At 50.6% G+C, this 15919-nt stretch overlaps 1 protein-coding gene across 3 annotated transcripts in view; it reads left to right on the top strand.

The window, feature by feature from the left end:
- COPA (COPI coat complex subunit alpha) overlaps positions 1 to 15919 on the top strand; it is a 34137-nt gene that overhangs the window by 3604 nt on the left and 14614 nt on the right. The window contains exons 1-15 of one of the 3 annotated variants that reach the window (XM_038161978.1): positions 1577 to 1694; positions 2516 to 2629; positions 3474 to 3547; positions 4751 to 4831; positions 5498 to 5574; positions 6336 to 6445; positions 7272 to 7381; positions 8209 to 8308; positions 9093 to 9228; positions 9327 to 9409; positions 10529 to 10679; positions 11909 to 11975; positions 12706 to 12781; positions 14540 to 14622; positions 15265 to 15404. In XM_038161978.1, coding sequence (XP_038017906.1) covers positions 1655 to 1694; positions 2516 to 2629; positions 3474 to 3547; positions 4751 to 4831; positions 5498 to 5574; positions 6336 to 6445; positions 7272 to 7381; positions 8209 to 8308; positions 9093 to 9228; positions 9327 to 9409; positions 10529 to 10679; positions 11909 to 11975; positions 12706 to 12781; positions 14540 to 14622; positions 15265 to 15404 — 1442 coding nt within the window. In that variant the 5' untranslated portion in view covers positions 1577 to 1654. Of the gene's footprint in view, positions 1 to 1576; positions 1695 to 2515; positions 2630 to 3473; positions 3548 to 4750; positions 4832 to 5497; positions 5575 to 6335; positions 6446 to 7271; positions 7382 to 8208; positions 8309 to 9092; positions 9229 to 9326; positions 9410 to 10528; positions 10680 to 11908; positions 11976 to 12705; positions 12782 to 14539; positions 14623 to 15264; positions 15405 to 15919 lie in introns of those variants that run through there. The other 2 variants (XM_038161979.1, XM_038161980.1) reach the window with 2 other exon arrangements.

The raw sequence follows: 15919 nt of genomic DNA on the forward strand, positions 1-15919 counted from the left end.
CATTCCCAGCATTCCCAGATTTGCTCACACTGGCAGCCGATCTGGTGCGTGGCGTTGAGCAGGCACAGCACCCCTCACACCCCCAGACCCCTCTGGAATTCCCGGCATTCCCGGATTCCCAGGGTTGCTCACACTGGCAGCCGATCTGGTGCGTGGCACACAGCACCCCTCACACCCCCAGACCCCTCTGGAATTCCCGGCATTCCCGGATTCCCAGGATTGCTCACACTGGCAGCCGATCTGGTGCGTGGCGTTGAGCAGGCGCACGCAGGGCGCCGTGTGGTTCAGGGCGATGTAAATCTTCCTGTGCACCGAGTTCCCCCGGCAGCAGCCTGGAAACAGCCGGGAAAACAGCCGGGAAAACAGCGGGATCAACAGCGGGATCAACAACCGGAAAAACAGCCGGGAAAACAGCGGGAAAAACAGCGGGATCAACAGCCGGAAAAACAGCGGGAAAAACAGCGGGATCAACAGCCGGAAAAACAGCGGGAAAAACAGCGGGATCAACAACGGGATCAACAGCCGGAAAAACAGCGGGAAAAACAGCGGGATCAACAGCCGGAAAAACAACCGGAAAAACAGCGGGAAAAACAGCGGGATCAACAACCGGAACAACAACCGGAACAACGGGATCAACGGCCGGAACAACAACGGGATCAGGGACGGGAACAACAACCGGAACAACAACGGGAGCAACAACGGGATCAGGGACAGGAGCAACAGCCGGAAAAACAGCGGGATCAGCAATGGGAACAACAGCGGGATCAGCGACGGGAACAATGGGATCAGCAATGGGAGCAACAGCCGGAAAAACAACCGGAAAAACAATGGGATCAACAACCGGAACAACGGGATCAACAGCTGGAAAAACAACCGGAACAACAACGGGATCAGGGGCGGGAACAACAACCGGAACAACAATGGGAGCAATGGGATCAGGGACGGGATCAACAACCGGAACAACAACCGAAACAATGGGATCAACAGCTGGAAAAACAACCGGAACAACAACGGGATCAGGGACAGGAGCAACAGCTGGAAAAAAAGCGGGATCAGCGATGGGAACAACAACCGGAACAACAACGGGAACAACAACCGGAGCAACAACCGGAACAAGGGGAACAACAACGGGATCAGGGATGGGAACGACAATGGGAACAACGGGATCAAAACCCGGGAATGGGGCAGGGAAATGGGGGAAGAATCCCTTCCTGGGCTTTGAACCCCAAAGGGGCCAGGGGGACCCCAACAGGGGCCGGGGGGGGGACACGGACCCCTCCCCAGCCATGAGGGGACCCCAAAAGGGGCCAGGGGGACCCCAAAAGTGTCCCCAGGAGGCCTCGCCCCCTCCGGACCCCCCGAACCACCCCTCCCTCCTCCCGCTCAGGCCTCACCCGCCGCCAGCGCGGCCAGGAGCAGCGCGCGGAGCATCCCCAGCGGACTCCGGGCCGTTCCCGTGGGATTCCAGGGCACCCCCGGGGAATCCCCGCCCGTTCCCGGGGAAGCCCGGCCCGGCCGCGCCGCCATCGCCGCCCGCGGCCGCTTCACTTCCGCCTTCCGCCGGAAGAGACGCGCGGGAAGCGGCGCCGCTTCCGGGGCGGCCCCGCGGTGCCGACGTGGAGGTTCCGGGTTGCGGCCGGGCCGGGCTGGAACCATGTTGACCAAATTCGAGACCAAATCGGCGCGGGTGAAAGGTGAAAAACCCCGGGGGAAGCGGGGGAAAAGCGGGAGGAAAGCGGGAGAAAAGCGGGAGAAGCCGGGGGGCAGGGAAGGGGGAATTTCCTGGGGGAGGGGGGATTCCATCATGGAGGGAGGGCAGAGGGGGATGGAGGATCCTGAGGGGATGAGGGGGGGATCCGGGGCGGGTTTGGGGGCTGGCGTTTGGGGTCTGCCAGGGGGATCTGGGGTCTGACCCCATGGATGATTTGGGATCTGCCAGGGGGGGATTTGGGATCTGATCCCAGGGGGGTTTGGGGTCTGAACCCAGGGGGCATTTGGGATCTGCTGGGGGGGTTTCCCCACCCTTTCCCAGTTTTTTTCCCAGGTTTTTCCCAGGTTTTCCCCACACTTTCCCCATTTTTTCCTCCCACCTTTTCCCAGGTTTTCCCCAGATTTTTTCCCCCACCTTTTCCTACACTTTTCCCATTTTTCCCTCACCTTTTCCCAATTTTTCCCAGGTTTTTCCCAGATTTTCCCCACCCTTTTCCCATTTTTTTCCCACCTTTTCCCCAGTTTTTTCCCCAGATTTTCCCCAGTTTTTCCCCAGGTTTTTCCCAGGTTTTCCCCACACTTTTCCCATTTTTTTCCCATTTTTTTCCCATTTCCCCCCCAGGTTTTTCCCCAGGTTTCTCCCCAGGTTTTTCCCACCCTTTTCCCATTTTTTTCCCACCTTTTCCCCAGTTTTTCCCCAGTTTTTTCCCCAGTTTTCCCCCACACTTTCCCCAGTTTTTCCCCAGTTTTCCCGCAGGTTTTCCAGGTTTTCCCCTCACTTTCCCCCCCGTCCTGTCCCCCCCAGGGCTGTCGTTCCACCCGAAGCGGCCGTGGGTGCTGAGCAGCCTCCACAACGGCGTCATCCAGCTCTGGGACTATCGCATGTGCACCCTGATCGACAAGTTCGACGAGCACGATGGTGAGAGGGGGAAAACGGGGAAAAAGGGGGGAAAACGGGAAAAAAAACGGGAAAAATGGGGGGAAAACGTGGAAAAATGGGGGGAAAATGGGAAAAAACCGGAAAAAACGGGGGGAAACGGAGGAAAAATGGGAAAAATGGGGGAAAAAATGGGGAAAAACGGGGGGAAAATGGGGAAAAATGGGGGAAAATGGGAAAAAAAGGGGGAAAACCGGGGGAAATGGGGAAAAACGGGGGGAAAATGGGAAAAAATGGGGAAAACAGGAAAAATGGGGGGGAAATGGGAAAAAACGGGGGAAAACGGGGGAAAAATGGGAAAAACGGAAAAAAAACAGGAAAAATGGGGGGAAAATGGGAAAAAAATGGGGGAAAAATAGGGGAAAATGGGGGAAAAATGGGAAAAATCCGGGAAAAAAATGGGGAAAAATGGAGTAAAAATGGGAGTAAATGGGAAAAATAGGGAAAAACAAAGAAAATGCCAGGAAAAATTCTGGGAAAAATCTAGGAAAAACCAGGAGAAATCTGGGAATTCCGGGGGTTCTGGGATCCCCTCGATCTGTGGTGCTTCTGGTTTTGGCTCCAGAGAGGAAAAAATTCCCAAAAATTTGGGGGAAAGTTCTCAGAAAAATTGGGGGAAAAATCCCCAAAATTTTGGGAAAAACTCCCAAAAATTTGAGGGAAAATTCTCAAAAAATTGAGAAAAAAAAACCTCCAAAAATTTGGGAAAAAATCCCCAAAATTTGGGGAAAAATCCCAAAGATTTGGGGGGTAAATCCCCGGGAATTGGGCAGGAATTGCAGGGGAATTGCAGGGGAATTGCAGGAATTTGGGGTTTCTGTGGCAGGGCCCGTGCGAGGCATCGACTTCCACAAGCAGCAGCCGCTCTTCGTGTCCGGGGGCGATGACTACAAGATCAAGGTCCAGTCCCCACTTCCTCTTTTCCCCCCATTTTTTCTTTGTTTTCTCCCTGATTTTCCTCTGAGTTTCCCCCTTTATCCCCCCATTTTTTTTTCCAATTTTTCCCCCATTTTTTTCCCATTTTTTTTCCCATTTTTTTCCCATTTTTTCCCATTTTTTCCCATTTTTTCCCATTTTTTTCTCATGTTTTTCTCATGTTTTTCTCGTTTTTTCCCATTTTCCCCCATTTTTTCCCCATTTTTCCCCATTTTCTTTCCACTTTTTTGCCAATTTTTTCCCCTTTCTTTCCCCATTTTTTCTCTTTTTTCTATTTGTTCTCCCTTTTCCCCCCATATTTCCCCCCCATTTCCCCCCCCACTTTTTCTCTATTTTTTTCCCCATTTTCCCCCATTTCCCCCCCATTTTTTCCTGGATTTCCCCCCCATTCCCCCATTTTTCCCCATTTCCCCCCCATTTCCCCCCATTTTTCTCTATTTTTTCCCATTTTTCCCATTTTCCCCCCATTTTTCTTTCCCGTTTTTCCTATTTTTCCCATTTTCCCTTCATTTCCCCCCATTTTTTCCCATTTTTCTCCCATTTTTTCCCCATTTTCTTTCCCCTTTTTCCCCCATTTCCCCCCATTTTTTCCATTTTTTCTGCTATTTGTGGTCTCTTTTCCCCCATTTCCCCCCCTTTTTTCTCTATTTTTCTTCATTTCCCCCCCATTTTCCCCATTTTTCCCCATTTTCCTTCCCCTTTTTTCCCTTTTCTGCAATTTTTCCCCCCATTTTTTCCCCCATTTTCCCACATTTCCCCCCCATTTTCCCCATTTTTTCCCATGTTTTTCCCATTTTTCCCCATTTCCCCCCATTTTTTCCCCATTTTCCCCATTTTTTCCCATGTTTTTCCCATTTTTCCCCATTTCCCCCCATTTTTTCCCCCTTTTCCCCCTTTTTTTCCCGTTTTCCCATTTTTTTCCCCATTCCCCCTCCCCTGGCCGGGTCCCTCCCCTCACGATTTTCGGGAATAACCTCTGGAATTCGTGAGGGAAAAACCCAAATAAAAACCAAATTAAAACCAGAAAATCCATGAAAAAACCGGCAACACCCACCCAAAAATCCCGGGAAAAACCGGGAACGTTGTGCTGGAGCCGGGGGGGCGCTCCGGGGGTGGGATTTTGGGAATTCTCCGGGGATTTTTCCGGAATTTTCCGCGGGGTTGCAGGTGTGGAACTACAAACTGCGGCGCTGCCTCTTCACGCTGCTGGGGCACCTGGATTACATCCGCACCACCTTCTTCCACCACGTGAGCGGATTCCGGAATTCCTGCGGGTTTTCTGGGAATTCTGGGAATTCTGGGGTTCTTATGGGAATTTTTGGGGTTTTTTTTGGGAGTTTTTGTGGGAATTCTGGGGTTTTTATGGGAAATTTTGGGGTTTTTTTTGGGAATTTTTGTGGGAACTCTGGGGTTTTTCTGAGAATTTTGGGGGTTTTTTGGGAATTTTTCTGGGAATTCTGAGGTTTTTATGGGGGTTTTTGTGGGAATTCTGAGGTTTTTATGGGAATTTTTGGGGCTTTTTATGGGGATTTTTGTGGGAATTCTGGGGGGTTTTGGGAATTTTTCTGGGAATTCTGCAAATTCTGGGGTTCTTAATGGGAATTTTTGTGGGAATTTTGGGATTTTTTGTGGGAATTTTGGGATTTTTTGTGGGAATTTTGGGATTTTTTATGGGAATTTTGGGGTGGTTTTTTTGGGAATTTTGGGGTGGTTTTTTTGGGAATTCTGTGGGTTTTTATGGGAATCCAGGGAATTTTGGGGTTTTTTTTCTGGAAATTCTGGGAATTCTGGTGTTTTCTGGGAATTCCAGGGGGTTTTTTTGGGAATTTTGGGGTTTTTCTGGTAATTCCAGGGTTTTTCTGGGAATTCAGGGCGCTGTGGTTTTTCCAGGCTCCCAATCCCGTTGTTTTTCAGGAATATCCCTGGATCCTGAGCGCCTCCGACGACCAAACCATCCGCGTGTGGAACTGGCAGTCGCGCACCTGCGTCTGGTCAGAGCCGCGCCTGCCGGGAATGCCGGGAATGCCGGGATTCCATGGGGTTCTTGGGATTCTCTGGGGTTCTCTGGGGTTCTCTGGGATTTTCTGGGAATTCTGGGATTCTCTGGGATCCTGAGATTTTTCTGCATTTTTGGGATTTTCTGGGATTCCTGGGATCAGTCCTTCCCTGGAATTTTGGGATGGGGGCGGCTGGGGCCGGATCCGCCGGCCTCTGGGATTTTCATGGAATTCCCTCCCGGATCCCTGGGGTTTTCATGGAATTCCCTCCCGGATCCCTGGGGTTTTCATGGAATTCCCTCCCAGATCTCCAGAGTTTTCATGGAATTCCCTCCTGGATTTTTGGGATTTTCATGGAATTCCCTCCCAGATCTGTGGGATTTTCATGGAATTCCCTCCCAGATCCCTGGGGTTTTCATGGAATTCTCTCCCGGATTTTTGGGATTTTCATGGAATTCCCTCCTGGATCTCTGGGATTTTCATGGAATTCTGTCCCGGATTTTTGGGATTTTGATGGGATTCCCATGGATTTTGGGATTTTGATGGAATTCCCTCCCGGATTTCCGGGATTTTGATGGGATTCCCTCCCGGATTTCCGGGGTTTTGATGGGATCCCCGTGGATTTCGGGGATTTTGATGGGATTTCCATGGAGTTCTGGGATTTTCATGGAATTCCATCCCGGATCTCCGGGATTTTGGTGGGATCCCCCTGGATTCCCGGATCCTGACGCGGTCCCGTCCCGCTCCGTGCCCAGCGTCCTGACAGGGCACAACCACTACGTGATGTGCGCCCAGTTCCACCCCAGCGAGGACCTGGTGGTGTCGGCCAGCCTGGACCAGACCGTCCGCGTCTGGGACATCTCCGGTGAGGATTCCCGGGAAAAATCCATGGGAAAACTGGGAAAATCCACGGGAAAACGGGAATGGGAACAGGTGTGGGACATCTTCAGTGAGAATTCCCGGGAAAATCCACGGGAAAACGGGAATGGGAACGGGTCTGGGACATCTCCGGTGAGAATTCCATGGGAAAATCCATGGGAAAACGGGAATGGGAATGGGTCTGGGACATCTCCAGTGAGAATTCCTGGGAAAATCCATGGGAAAACATGGAAAAACAGGGAAAAACGGGAGTGGGAACGGGTGTGGGACATCTCTGGTGAGAATTCCCGGGGAAAATCCACGGGAAAACATGGAAAAATGGGGAAAAATGGGAATGGGAATGGGTGTGGGACGTCTCTGGTGAGATTCCGGGAAAAATCCATGGGAAAACAGGATTGGGAACAGGTGTGGGACATCTCCAGTGAGAATTCCTGGGAAAAACTGGGAAAACCTGTGGGAAAATCTATGGGAAAAACTGGGAATGGGAGTGGGATATATCCGGTGATATTCCTAAAAAGTCCATGGAAAATCCAGGGAAAAACATGGGAAAAACTGGGAATGGGATGGGAAATATTGGGGGAAAAAAACCCTTGGAATTGCTGGATCCAGGTGCTGATTCCCGTGCTTTTCCCGGGTTTTTCCGGGATTTTTCTGGGATTTTTCTTGGATCTTTCCTGGATTTTCCCCAGATTTTCCCGGGGATTTTTCCAGGGTTTTTTCCGAGGTTTCTCCTGGGTTTTTCCGTGATTTTTCCCGGGTTTCTCCCGCGTTTTTCCGGGATTTTTCCGGATGTTCCCGCGTTCCCCCGGCAGGGCTGCGGAAGAAGAACCTGTCTCCGGGCGCCGTGGAGTCGGACGTGCGCGGCATCACCGGCGTGGATCTGTTCGGCACCACCGACGCCGTGGTCAAGCACGTGCTGGAGGTGCCCGGGGCCAGTCCGGGGAAATCCGTGGAAAATCCATGGAAAACCCCTGGGGAATCCGGGGGAATCCGTGGAAAATCTTTGGGGAATCCGTGGAAAAAAATGTCCCTGGGAAATGGTGGGAAATCCATGGGAAATCCCTGGGGAATCCATGGAAATTGTCTGGGGAATCCCTGGAAAATGCCTGGGGAATCCCTGGAAAATGCCTGGGGAATCCCTGGAAAATCCCTGGGGAATGCGTGGAAAAAAATGTCCCTGGGAAATGGTGGGGAATCTGTGGGGAATCCCTGGATTTTCCCTGGATTGCCTCATTCCCATCCTATTTTCCCTGGACTTCCCCTCATTCCCTGGATTTTTCCCTGGATTTTCCCTGGATTCCCTCATTCCCATCCCATTTTCCCTGGATTTCCCTGGATTTTCCCCTGGATTTTCCCCTGGATTTCCCCCATTCCCAACCCTTTTTCCCTGGATTTCCCCCCTCATTCATGGCCATTTTCCCCTGGATTTTCCCTGAATTTTCCCTGAATTTTCCCTGAATTTTCCCTGGATTTTCCCCTGAATTTTCCCTGAATTTTCCCTGGATTTTCCCTGGATTTTTCCCTGGATTTTCCCCTGGATTTTCCCCTGAATTTTTCCATGAATTTCCCCTGTATTTCCCCTGAATTTTCCCTGGATTTCCCCTGAATTTTTCCTGAATTTTCCCTGAATTTTTCCCTGAATTTTTCCCTGGATTTTTCCTTGATTTCCCCTGGTTTTCCCCTGGATTTTCCCTGGATTTCTCCTTCCCATCCCAATTTTCCCTGGATTTCTCCATCCCCCTCTTCCAGGGCCATGACCGGGGGGTGAACTGGGCCGCCTTCCACCCCTCCATGCCCCTCATCGTCTCCGGGGCCGACGACCGCCAGGTGAAGATCTGGAGGATGAATGGTGAGGAAAAACCGGGAAAAAATGGGAAAAAATGGGAAAAAATGGGAATCAGCCCATTCCTGGAATTTCCCTGCTTTTTCTCCCCAACCCTGGGCAGTTTTTTCCTCAGTTCCTCCCATTTTCCAGGGTTTTTTTCCCCCATTCCTCCTTTTTTCCCAGATTTTTTTCCTCACTCCTCCCATTCCATTGTTGGTTTTCCCCGTTCCATGAAGTTTTTTTCCCATTTTGGGGAATTTTTTCTCATTTTTTGGGATTTTTCCCCATTTTTTCCCTTTTTTTTCAATTTTTTTGGATTTTTTCCCTTTTTCCCCCCATTTTTTTGGATTTTTTCCCATTTTTTTCCCATTTTCTGGGATTTTTCCGCATTTTTGTGGGATTTTTTTCCCATTTTCCCTGGATTTTCCCTGGATTTTCCCTGGATTTCCCCCAAATCCTGCAGAGCCCAAGCCCTGGGACGTGCCCACGTTCAGGGCTGGTTTCTGGGCTGTTTTTATCCCATTTTCCCATCGTTTTTCCCCACTTTCCTTTTATTTTCTCTATTTTCTGGGATTTTCCCCCATTTCCTCACCATTTCCCCCATTTTCCCTGGATTTCCCCCCGGAATTCCAGAATCCAAGGGAGGTGCCCACATGCAGGGCTGGTTTCTCCTTTTCTGGGCTGTTTTATCCCATTTTCCCATCGTTTTCCCCCATTTTCCTTTAATTTTCCCCATTTTTCTGGCATCTTTTCCCCATTTCCTCACAATTTTCCCCCGTTTTCCTGGGATTTCCCCCCGGAATTCCAGAATCCAAGGCCTGGGAGGTTGACACCTGCCGGGGGCACTACAACAACGTCTCCTGCGCCGTCTTCCACCCGCGCCAGGAGCTGATCCTCAGCAACTCCGAGGACAAGAGCATCCGCGTGTGGGACATGTCCAAGCGGTCGGTGTCCCCCGGGGGGCGGGAGCGACCCTCGGGAAGCTCGGGAATTCCCGGGATTCACGGAATTCCCGGATTTCTTTCCCTTTTCCCCCACCCAGGACCGGCGTCCAAACGTTCCGGCGCGACCACGACCGCTTCTGGGTGCTGGCGGCGCATCCCAACCTCAACCTCTTCGCTGCCGGTGGGTCCCGGAATTCCGGCTGGGATTCCCAAAATTCCGGCTGGGAATCCCCAACTCCAGCTGGGAATCCCCAAATTCCGTCTGGGATGCCCAAATTCCAGCTGAGAGTCCCAAAGTGCCCTTAGGAGTCCCAAATTCCGGCTGTAATTCCAGCTGTTTTTCCCTGGAATTCTGGCTGTGATTCCAGGTGTTTTTCCCTGGAACTCCCGCTGGAATTCCTGCTGGAATTCTGGCTGTAACTCCGGCTGTTTTTCCCTGTAATTCCGGCTGTAATTCCGGCTGTAATTTCAGTTGTTTTTCCCTGAAATCCAGCTGTCATTCTGGCTGTTTTTCCCTGTAATTCCGGCTGTAATTCCAGCTGTTTTTTCCTGGAATCCAGCTGTAATTCCAGCTGTGTTTCCGGTGTAACTCCGGCTGTGATTCCGGCTGTGATTCTGGCTGTAGCTCCGGCTGGTTTTCCCTGGAATTTGGCTGTTTTTCCGCCTGTTTTTCGGCTGTAACTGCAGCTGTTTTTCCGCCTGTTTTTCGGCTGTAACTGCAGCTGTTTTTCCGGCTGTTTTTCACACTGTGATTCCAGCTGTTTTCCCTGGAATTCCCGCTGTTTTTCCGGCTGTTTTTCTGGCTGTGATTCCGGGTATTTTTCCCTGGAATTCAGTTGTTTTTCCGGCTGTTTTTCCGGCTGTGATTCCGGCTGTTTTTCCGGCTGTGATTCCGGGTATTTTTCCCTGGAATTCAGCTGTTTTTCCGGCTGTTTTTCCGGCTGTGATTCCGGCTGTTTTTCCGGCTGTGATTCCGGGTATTTTTCCCTGGAATTCAGCTGTTTTTCCGGCTGTTTTTCCGGCTGTGATTCTGGCTGTTTTTCCGGCTGTGATTCCGGGTATTTTTCCCTGGAATTCAGCTGTTTTTCCGGCTGTGATTCCGGCTGTTTTTCCGGCTGTTTTCCCAGCTGTTTTCCTGGCTGTGATTCTGGGTATTTTTTCCTGGAATTCGTCTGTTTCTCCGGCTGTAACTCCGGCTGTTTTTCCGGCTGTGATTCCAGCTGTAATTCCAGCTGTTTTTCCCTGGAATTCGGCTGTTTTTCCGGCTGTTTTCCGGCCGTGACTGCGGCTGTTCCCGCAGGGCACGACGGGGGCATGCTGGTGTTCAAGCTGGAGCGGGAGCGGCCGGCGCTGGCCGTGCACGGGAACTCGCTGTTCTACGTCAAGGACCGCTTCCTGCGGCAGCTCGACTTCGGCAGCTCCCGCGACGTGGCCGTCATGCAGCTCCGCAGGCACGGCTGCCCGGCCCCCCGAATCCCCGAAACCCAGCCCAAAATCCGCCCAAAATCCACCCCGAAATCCCTGAAACCCAGCCCAAAATCCGCCCAAAATCCACCCCGAAATCCCTGAAACCCAGCCCAAAATCCACCCCGAAATCCATCCTGAAATCCCCGAAACCCAGCCCAAAATCCGCCCAAAAATCCACCCCGAAATCCATCCTGAAATCTCCGAAACCCAGCCCAAAATCCGCCTAAAAATCCACCCCGAAATCCCTGAAACCCACCCCAAAATCCCTGAAATCCATCCCAAAACCCACCCAAAAAATCCATCCCGAAATCCCTGAAACCCACCCCAAAATCTGCCCAAAAATCCATCCCAAAATCTATCCAGAAATCCCTGAAACCCAGCCCAAAATCCACCCAAAAATCCATCCTGAAATCCATCCTGAAATCCCCGAAACCCAGCCCAAAATCCACCCCAAAATCAATCCCAAAATCCCCGAAACCCAGCCCAAAATCCCTGAAATCCATCCCGAAATCCATCCAGAAATCCCCGAAACCCAGCCCAAATCCGCCCAAAAATCCATCCAGAAATCCCCGAAACCCACCCCAAAATCCGCCCAAAATCCACCCTGAAATCCATCCTGAAATCCCCGAAACCCAGCCCAAAATCCCTGAAATCCATCTCAAAACCCACCCAAAAAATCCATCCTGAAATCCCTGAAACACTCCCCAAAATCCGCCCAAAAATCCACCCCAAAATCCATCCCGAAATTCCTGAAACCCACCCCAAAATCCATCCCAAAATCCATCCAGAAATCCCTGAAACCCACCCCAAAATCCATCCCAAAATCCATCCAGAAATCTCTGAAATCCGTCCCAAAATCGACCCCAAAATCCCTGAAATCCATCCTGAAATCCATCCCAAAACCTCTCCAGAAAGCTGTCCTGAAAATCCCCAAAATTCATCCCAAAATCCACTCCAAAAATCCCCCAAATCCATCCCAAACCCCACAAATCCATCCCAAAACCCCCAAATCCATCCTAAGCCCCACAAAGCCCCCAAATCCATCCCAAAGAACCCCCAAATCCCCCAAATCCATCCCAAAAACCCCCAAATCCGTCCCAAATCTATCCCAAATCCATCCCAAAGACCCCAAATCCATCTCAAATCCCCCCAAATCCCCCGAATCCATCCCAAACCCATCCCAAATCCCCCCAATCCCATTTTTCCCCTGCAGCGGCTCCAAGTTCCCGGTGTTCAGCATGAGCTACAACCCCGCGGAGAACTCCGTGCTGCTCTGCACCGTGAGTCCCGAAACCCCCGAGCTTTGGGGGAAAAACCCCCAAATCCCTGATTCTTTGGGGACAAAAATCCCTTAAATTCCACTTTTGGGGGGAAAATCCCTTAAATTCCTCAGGGGTTTTTTTTTGGGAAAAAATCCCTTAAATTCCACGTGGGTTTTTTAAATTCCACAGGTTTTTTTGGGGGGAAAATCCCTTAAATTCCACATGGGTTTTTGGGGGGAAAATCCCTTAAATTCCACTTTTTTTTTGGGGGGGGGGGGAAATCCCTTAAAATCTATATGGGTTTTTGGGGAAAAATCCCTTAAATTCCACAGGGTTTTTCTGGGAAAAACCCTCTAAATTCCACTTCTTTTTGCGGGGGGGGGAATTCCTTAAATTCCATTTTTTTGGGGAAAATCCCTTAAAATCCATATGAGTATTTGGGGAAAAATCCTTTAAATTCCACTTTTATGGGGGGGGGGAAATCCCTTAAATTCCACAGGATTTTTCTGGGGAAAAAAATCCCTTAAATTCCACTTTTTTTGGGGGAAAATCCCTTAAATTCCACAGGGCTACTTGGGAAAAACCCTCTAAATTCCACATGGGTTTCTGGGGGAAAATCCCTTAAAATCCACGTGTTTTTTTGGGGAAAAATCTCTCAAATCCCTGATTTTTTTTTTGGGAAAAATCCCTCAAATCCCTGATTTTTTTTGGGGGAAGAATCCCTACAAATGCCCTTTTTCCCCCGCAGCGAGCCAGCAACCTGGAGAACAGCACCTACGACCTCTACACCATCCCCAAGGACGCAGATTCCCAAAATCCCGACGGTGGGTGCGCCCAAAATCCCCAAAAATCCCCCAAAATCCCCATCCCCCTTTATTTACCCCCCCAAAATCCCTTTTTTAACCCCGAATTTTGCTTTTTCCTCCTCATTTTTGGCACCTTTCCCTTGAAAAATCCCGATTTTTCCACCCCCCCATCCATATTTTATCGGGAATTCTCCTTTCCCTTCCCAAATTTTCCTCCCAGCTGGAGATTTCCTGGCTCTGCCCAAAAAAAAAAGGATCAATCTCAGGCGGATTTTTGGGACGTTTCCACACACAAAAAAACCCCAAAACCTTTAAAAACGACAATCCCAAGAATTATTTTGTTTTCCCTTCCTGGCAAATTCCCCCTGTTTTTTTTTTTTTTAGGGGGAATTTACGATTCCCATGATTTAACGGGATAAAAACTCCCAAATTATTGCTTTTTTGTCCCGGTTTTCATGATTTAAAGGGATAAAAACTCCCAAATTATTGCATTTTTTTTTGTGTCCTGGTTTTAAATCCCAGCTGCTCCCCCTGCCCGGGAGCGATGATGGATTTGGGGCTTTTTCCAGGGATTTATGGATATTCAGGAATATTTCCCTGCTGGGGTGGATTTGGAGGGAAAGAACCGGGAAAAAAAAAAAAAGGCTTTTTTTGGGAAGTTTTTCCAGCTGGGATATTGGGAAGATCAATCAAATGCCTGCCTTTGATGGAGGAGCAGCTGGGTCCCAAAAAAAATGAGGGAAAAGGGAAAATTCCGCTGCCAGAGGAGGGAGAAGGGCCCGGCCTTTGAGGCAAACCCCTCAAATCCCTGAGTTTTGGGGAAAAATCCCTGAAATCCCAGAGTTTTCGGGAAAAACCCCTCAAATCCCTGAGATTTTGGGAAAAATCCCTCAAATTCCGCATTTTTGTGAGGGGAAAATCCCTCAAATTCCACTTTATTTTTTTGAAAAACCCCTCAGATCCCAGAGGTTTTGGGAAAAATCCCTCAAATTCCACATTTTTTGGGGGAAAACCCCTCGAGTTCCGCACTTTGGGGATTTTCGGGGCCGTTTCTGGCTGAAAGTTCGGGGTTTTGGGGGAATCTCCGAGGCTGGAGCAGCCTGGGATGGGGCATTGTCCCATGGAATGGGAGGAGGTTTCGGGTCTCTTCTGATCCCAAAAATTCCGGGATTCTGGGATGTGAATCTGGGAGGAATCTGGATCCCATCCCGACCACTGAACCCCCATCCCATCAATCCCATCAATCCCACTGATCCCATCCCAGTCCCACTGATCCCATCCCAATCCCACTGATCCCATCCCAATCCCATTGATCCCACTGATCCCATCCCAATCCCATCAATCCCATCAATCCCACTGATCCCATCCCAATCCCATTGATCCCATAAATCCCATCCTAATCCCATCCCATAAATCCCATTTTATAAATCTCATTCCACCCCATAAATCCCACAAATCCCATCCATCCCATAATTCCCATTCTGAGGGATGGATTCCCGGGTTGATCCTGGGTTAATCCCAGATTGTTCCCGGCCAGATTCCAGGGTTGATCCCAGGTTGATCCCGGGTTTATCTTGGGGTTATCCCGGGTTGATCCCAGCCAGATTCCCGGGTTGATCCCGGGTTGCTCCTGGCCGGATTCCGGGGTTGATCCCAGCCAAATTCCTGGATTTATCCCGGGTTTATCCGGGGTTGATCCTGGCTGGATTCCGGGGTTGATCCCGGGTCGATCCCGGCCGGATTCCGGGGTTGATCCCGGTTTTTTTGGGGTGGCAGCTCCGGAGGGGAAGCGCTCCTCGGGGCTCACGGCCGTGTGGGTGGCGCGGAACCGATTCGCCGTCCTGGACAGGATGCACTCGGTGAGATCCCGGGAAAAACGGGGAAAAACGGGAAATCGGGATAATGGGGATGGGAACCAGGGGGCCTGATCCCAAAAAAAAAAAGGTTGGGAAAACCAGGAACGGGGCTGGAGCCGCTGGAGAAGGGTCTGGAGAATCCTGAGGGAGCTGGGGGGACTCAGCCTGGAGAAAAGGGGGATCCAGGGGGGATTTGGGATCTGCCAGGGGGGATTTGGGATCTGATCCCAGGGAACGGCATCGAGCTGTGCCGGGTGGGAAATTTGGGATGATTTTTCCATGGGAAAAGGGCTGGGAAGAGTCGGAAGGGGCTCAGGGAGGGCTGGATCCCCATCCCTGGAGGGGTCAGAGGAATTCCTGGGATTTGGGTTGGGTTTGATGCTCCTGGAGGTCTTTTCCAACCTCCAAAATCCCGGAATTCCGGGAAAATCCCAATTCCCATCCCAGCTCTTTGTGCGCCCTCAAAAAATGGGGGAAAACTGTGGGAAAACCCAACTGTGCTTGAGCCCAAAGGGCACAAAAACCTCCCTGCTTTCCCTAAAAACCCCCGGAATCCGGGAGTTCCTCCTGAAATCCGGGGATTCCTCCTGAAATCCGGGAATTCCCGCGAAATCTGGGAATTCTCTTCCGGGGGGGATGGGGCAGATCCTGATCAAGAACCTGAAGAACGAGATCACCAAGAAGGTCCCGGTTCCCAACTGCGACGAGATCTTCTACGCGGGCACCGGGAACCTGCTCCTCCGGGACTCCGACTCCATCACCCTCTTCGACGTCCAGCAGAAAAGGTGGGAATTTTCCGGGAATTTTCCGGGGATTTTCCAGGAATTCCGCACCCAGAACCTCATTTTTCAGCACCAAATCCTGTTTTTTTTTTTCACCCCAGATCCTGGGGTTTTTTCACCCTGGTTTTTTTACCCTAAATCCCACTTTTTTTCCCCCCTAAATCCTGGATTTTTCCCCATAAATCCCCCTTTTTTTTACCCTAAATCCCACTTTTTTTCCCCCTAAATCCTGGCGTTTTTTCCCCATAAATCCCACTTTTTCCCCCCTAAATCCCATTTTTTTCACCCTAAATCCCACTTTCCCCACCCCAAATCCTGCTTGTTCCTGTGAAAAGCTAGGGAAGGCTGGAGAAGGGATCTGCTGGGGTTTTTTGGGATCCGCTGGGTTTTTGTGGGATCCACTGGGTTTTTTGGGATCCGCTGGGGTTTTTTGGGATCTGCTGGGGTTTTTTGGGATCTGCTGGGTTTTTTGGGATCTGCTGGGGTTTTTTGGGATCCGCTGGGGTTTTTTGGGATCT

Source organism: Motacilla alba, chromosome 25, assembly GCF_015832195.1.
Source record: "Motacilla alba alba isolate MOTALB_02 chromosome 25, Motacilla_alba_V1.0_pri, whole genome shotgun sequence".
Lineage (NCBI taxonomy): Eukaryota > Metazoa > Chordata > Aves > Passeriformes > Motacillidae > Motacilla > Motacilla alba.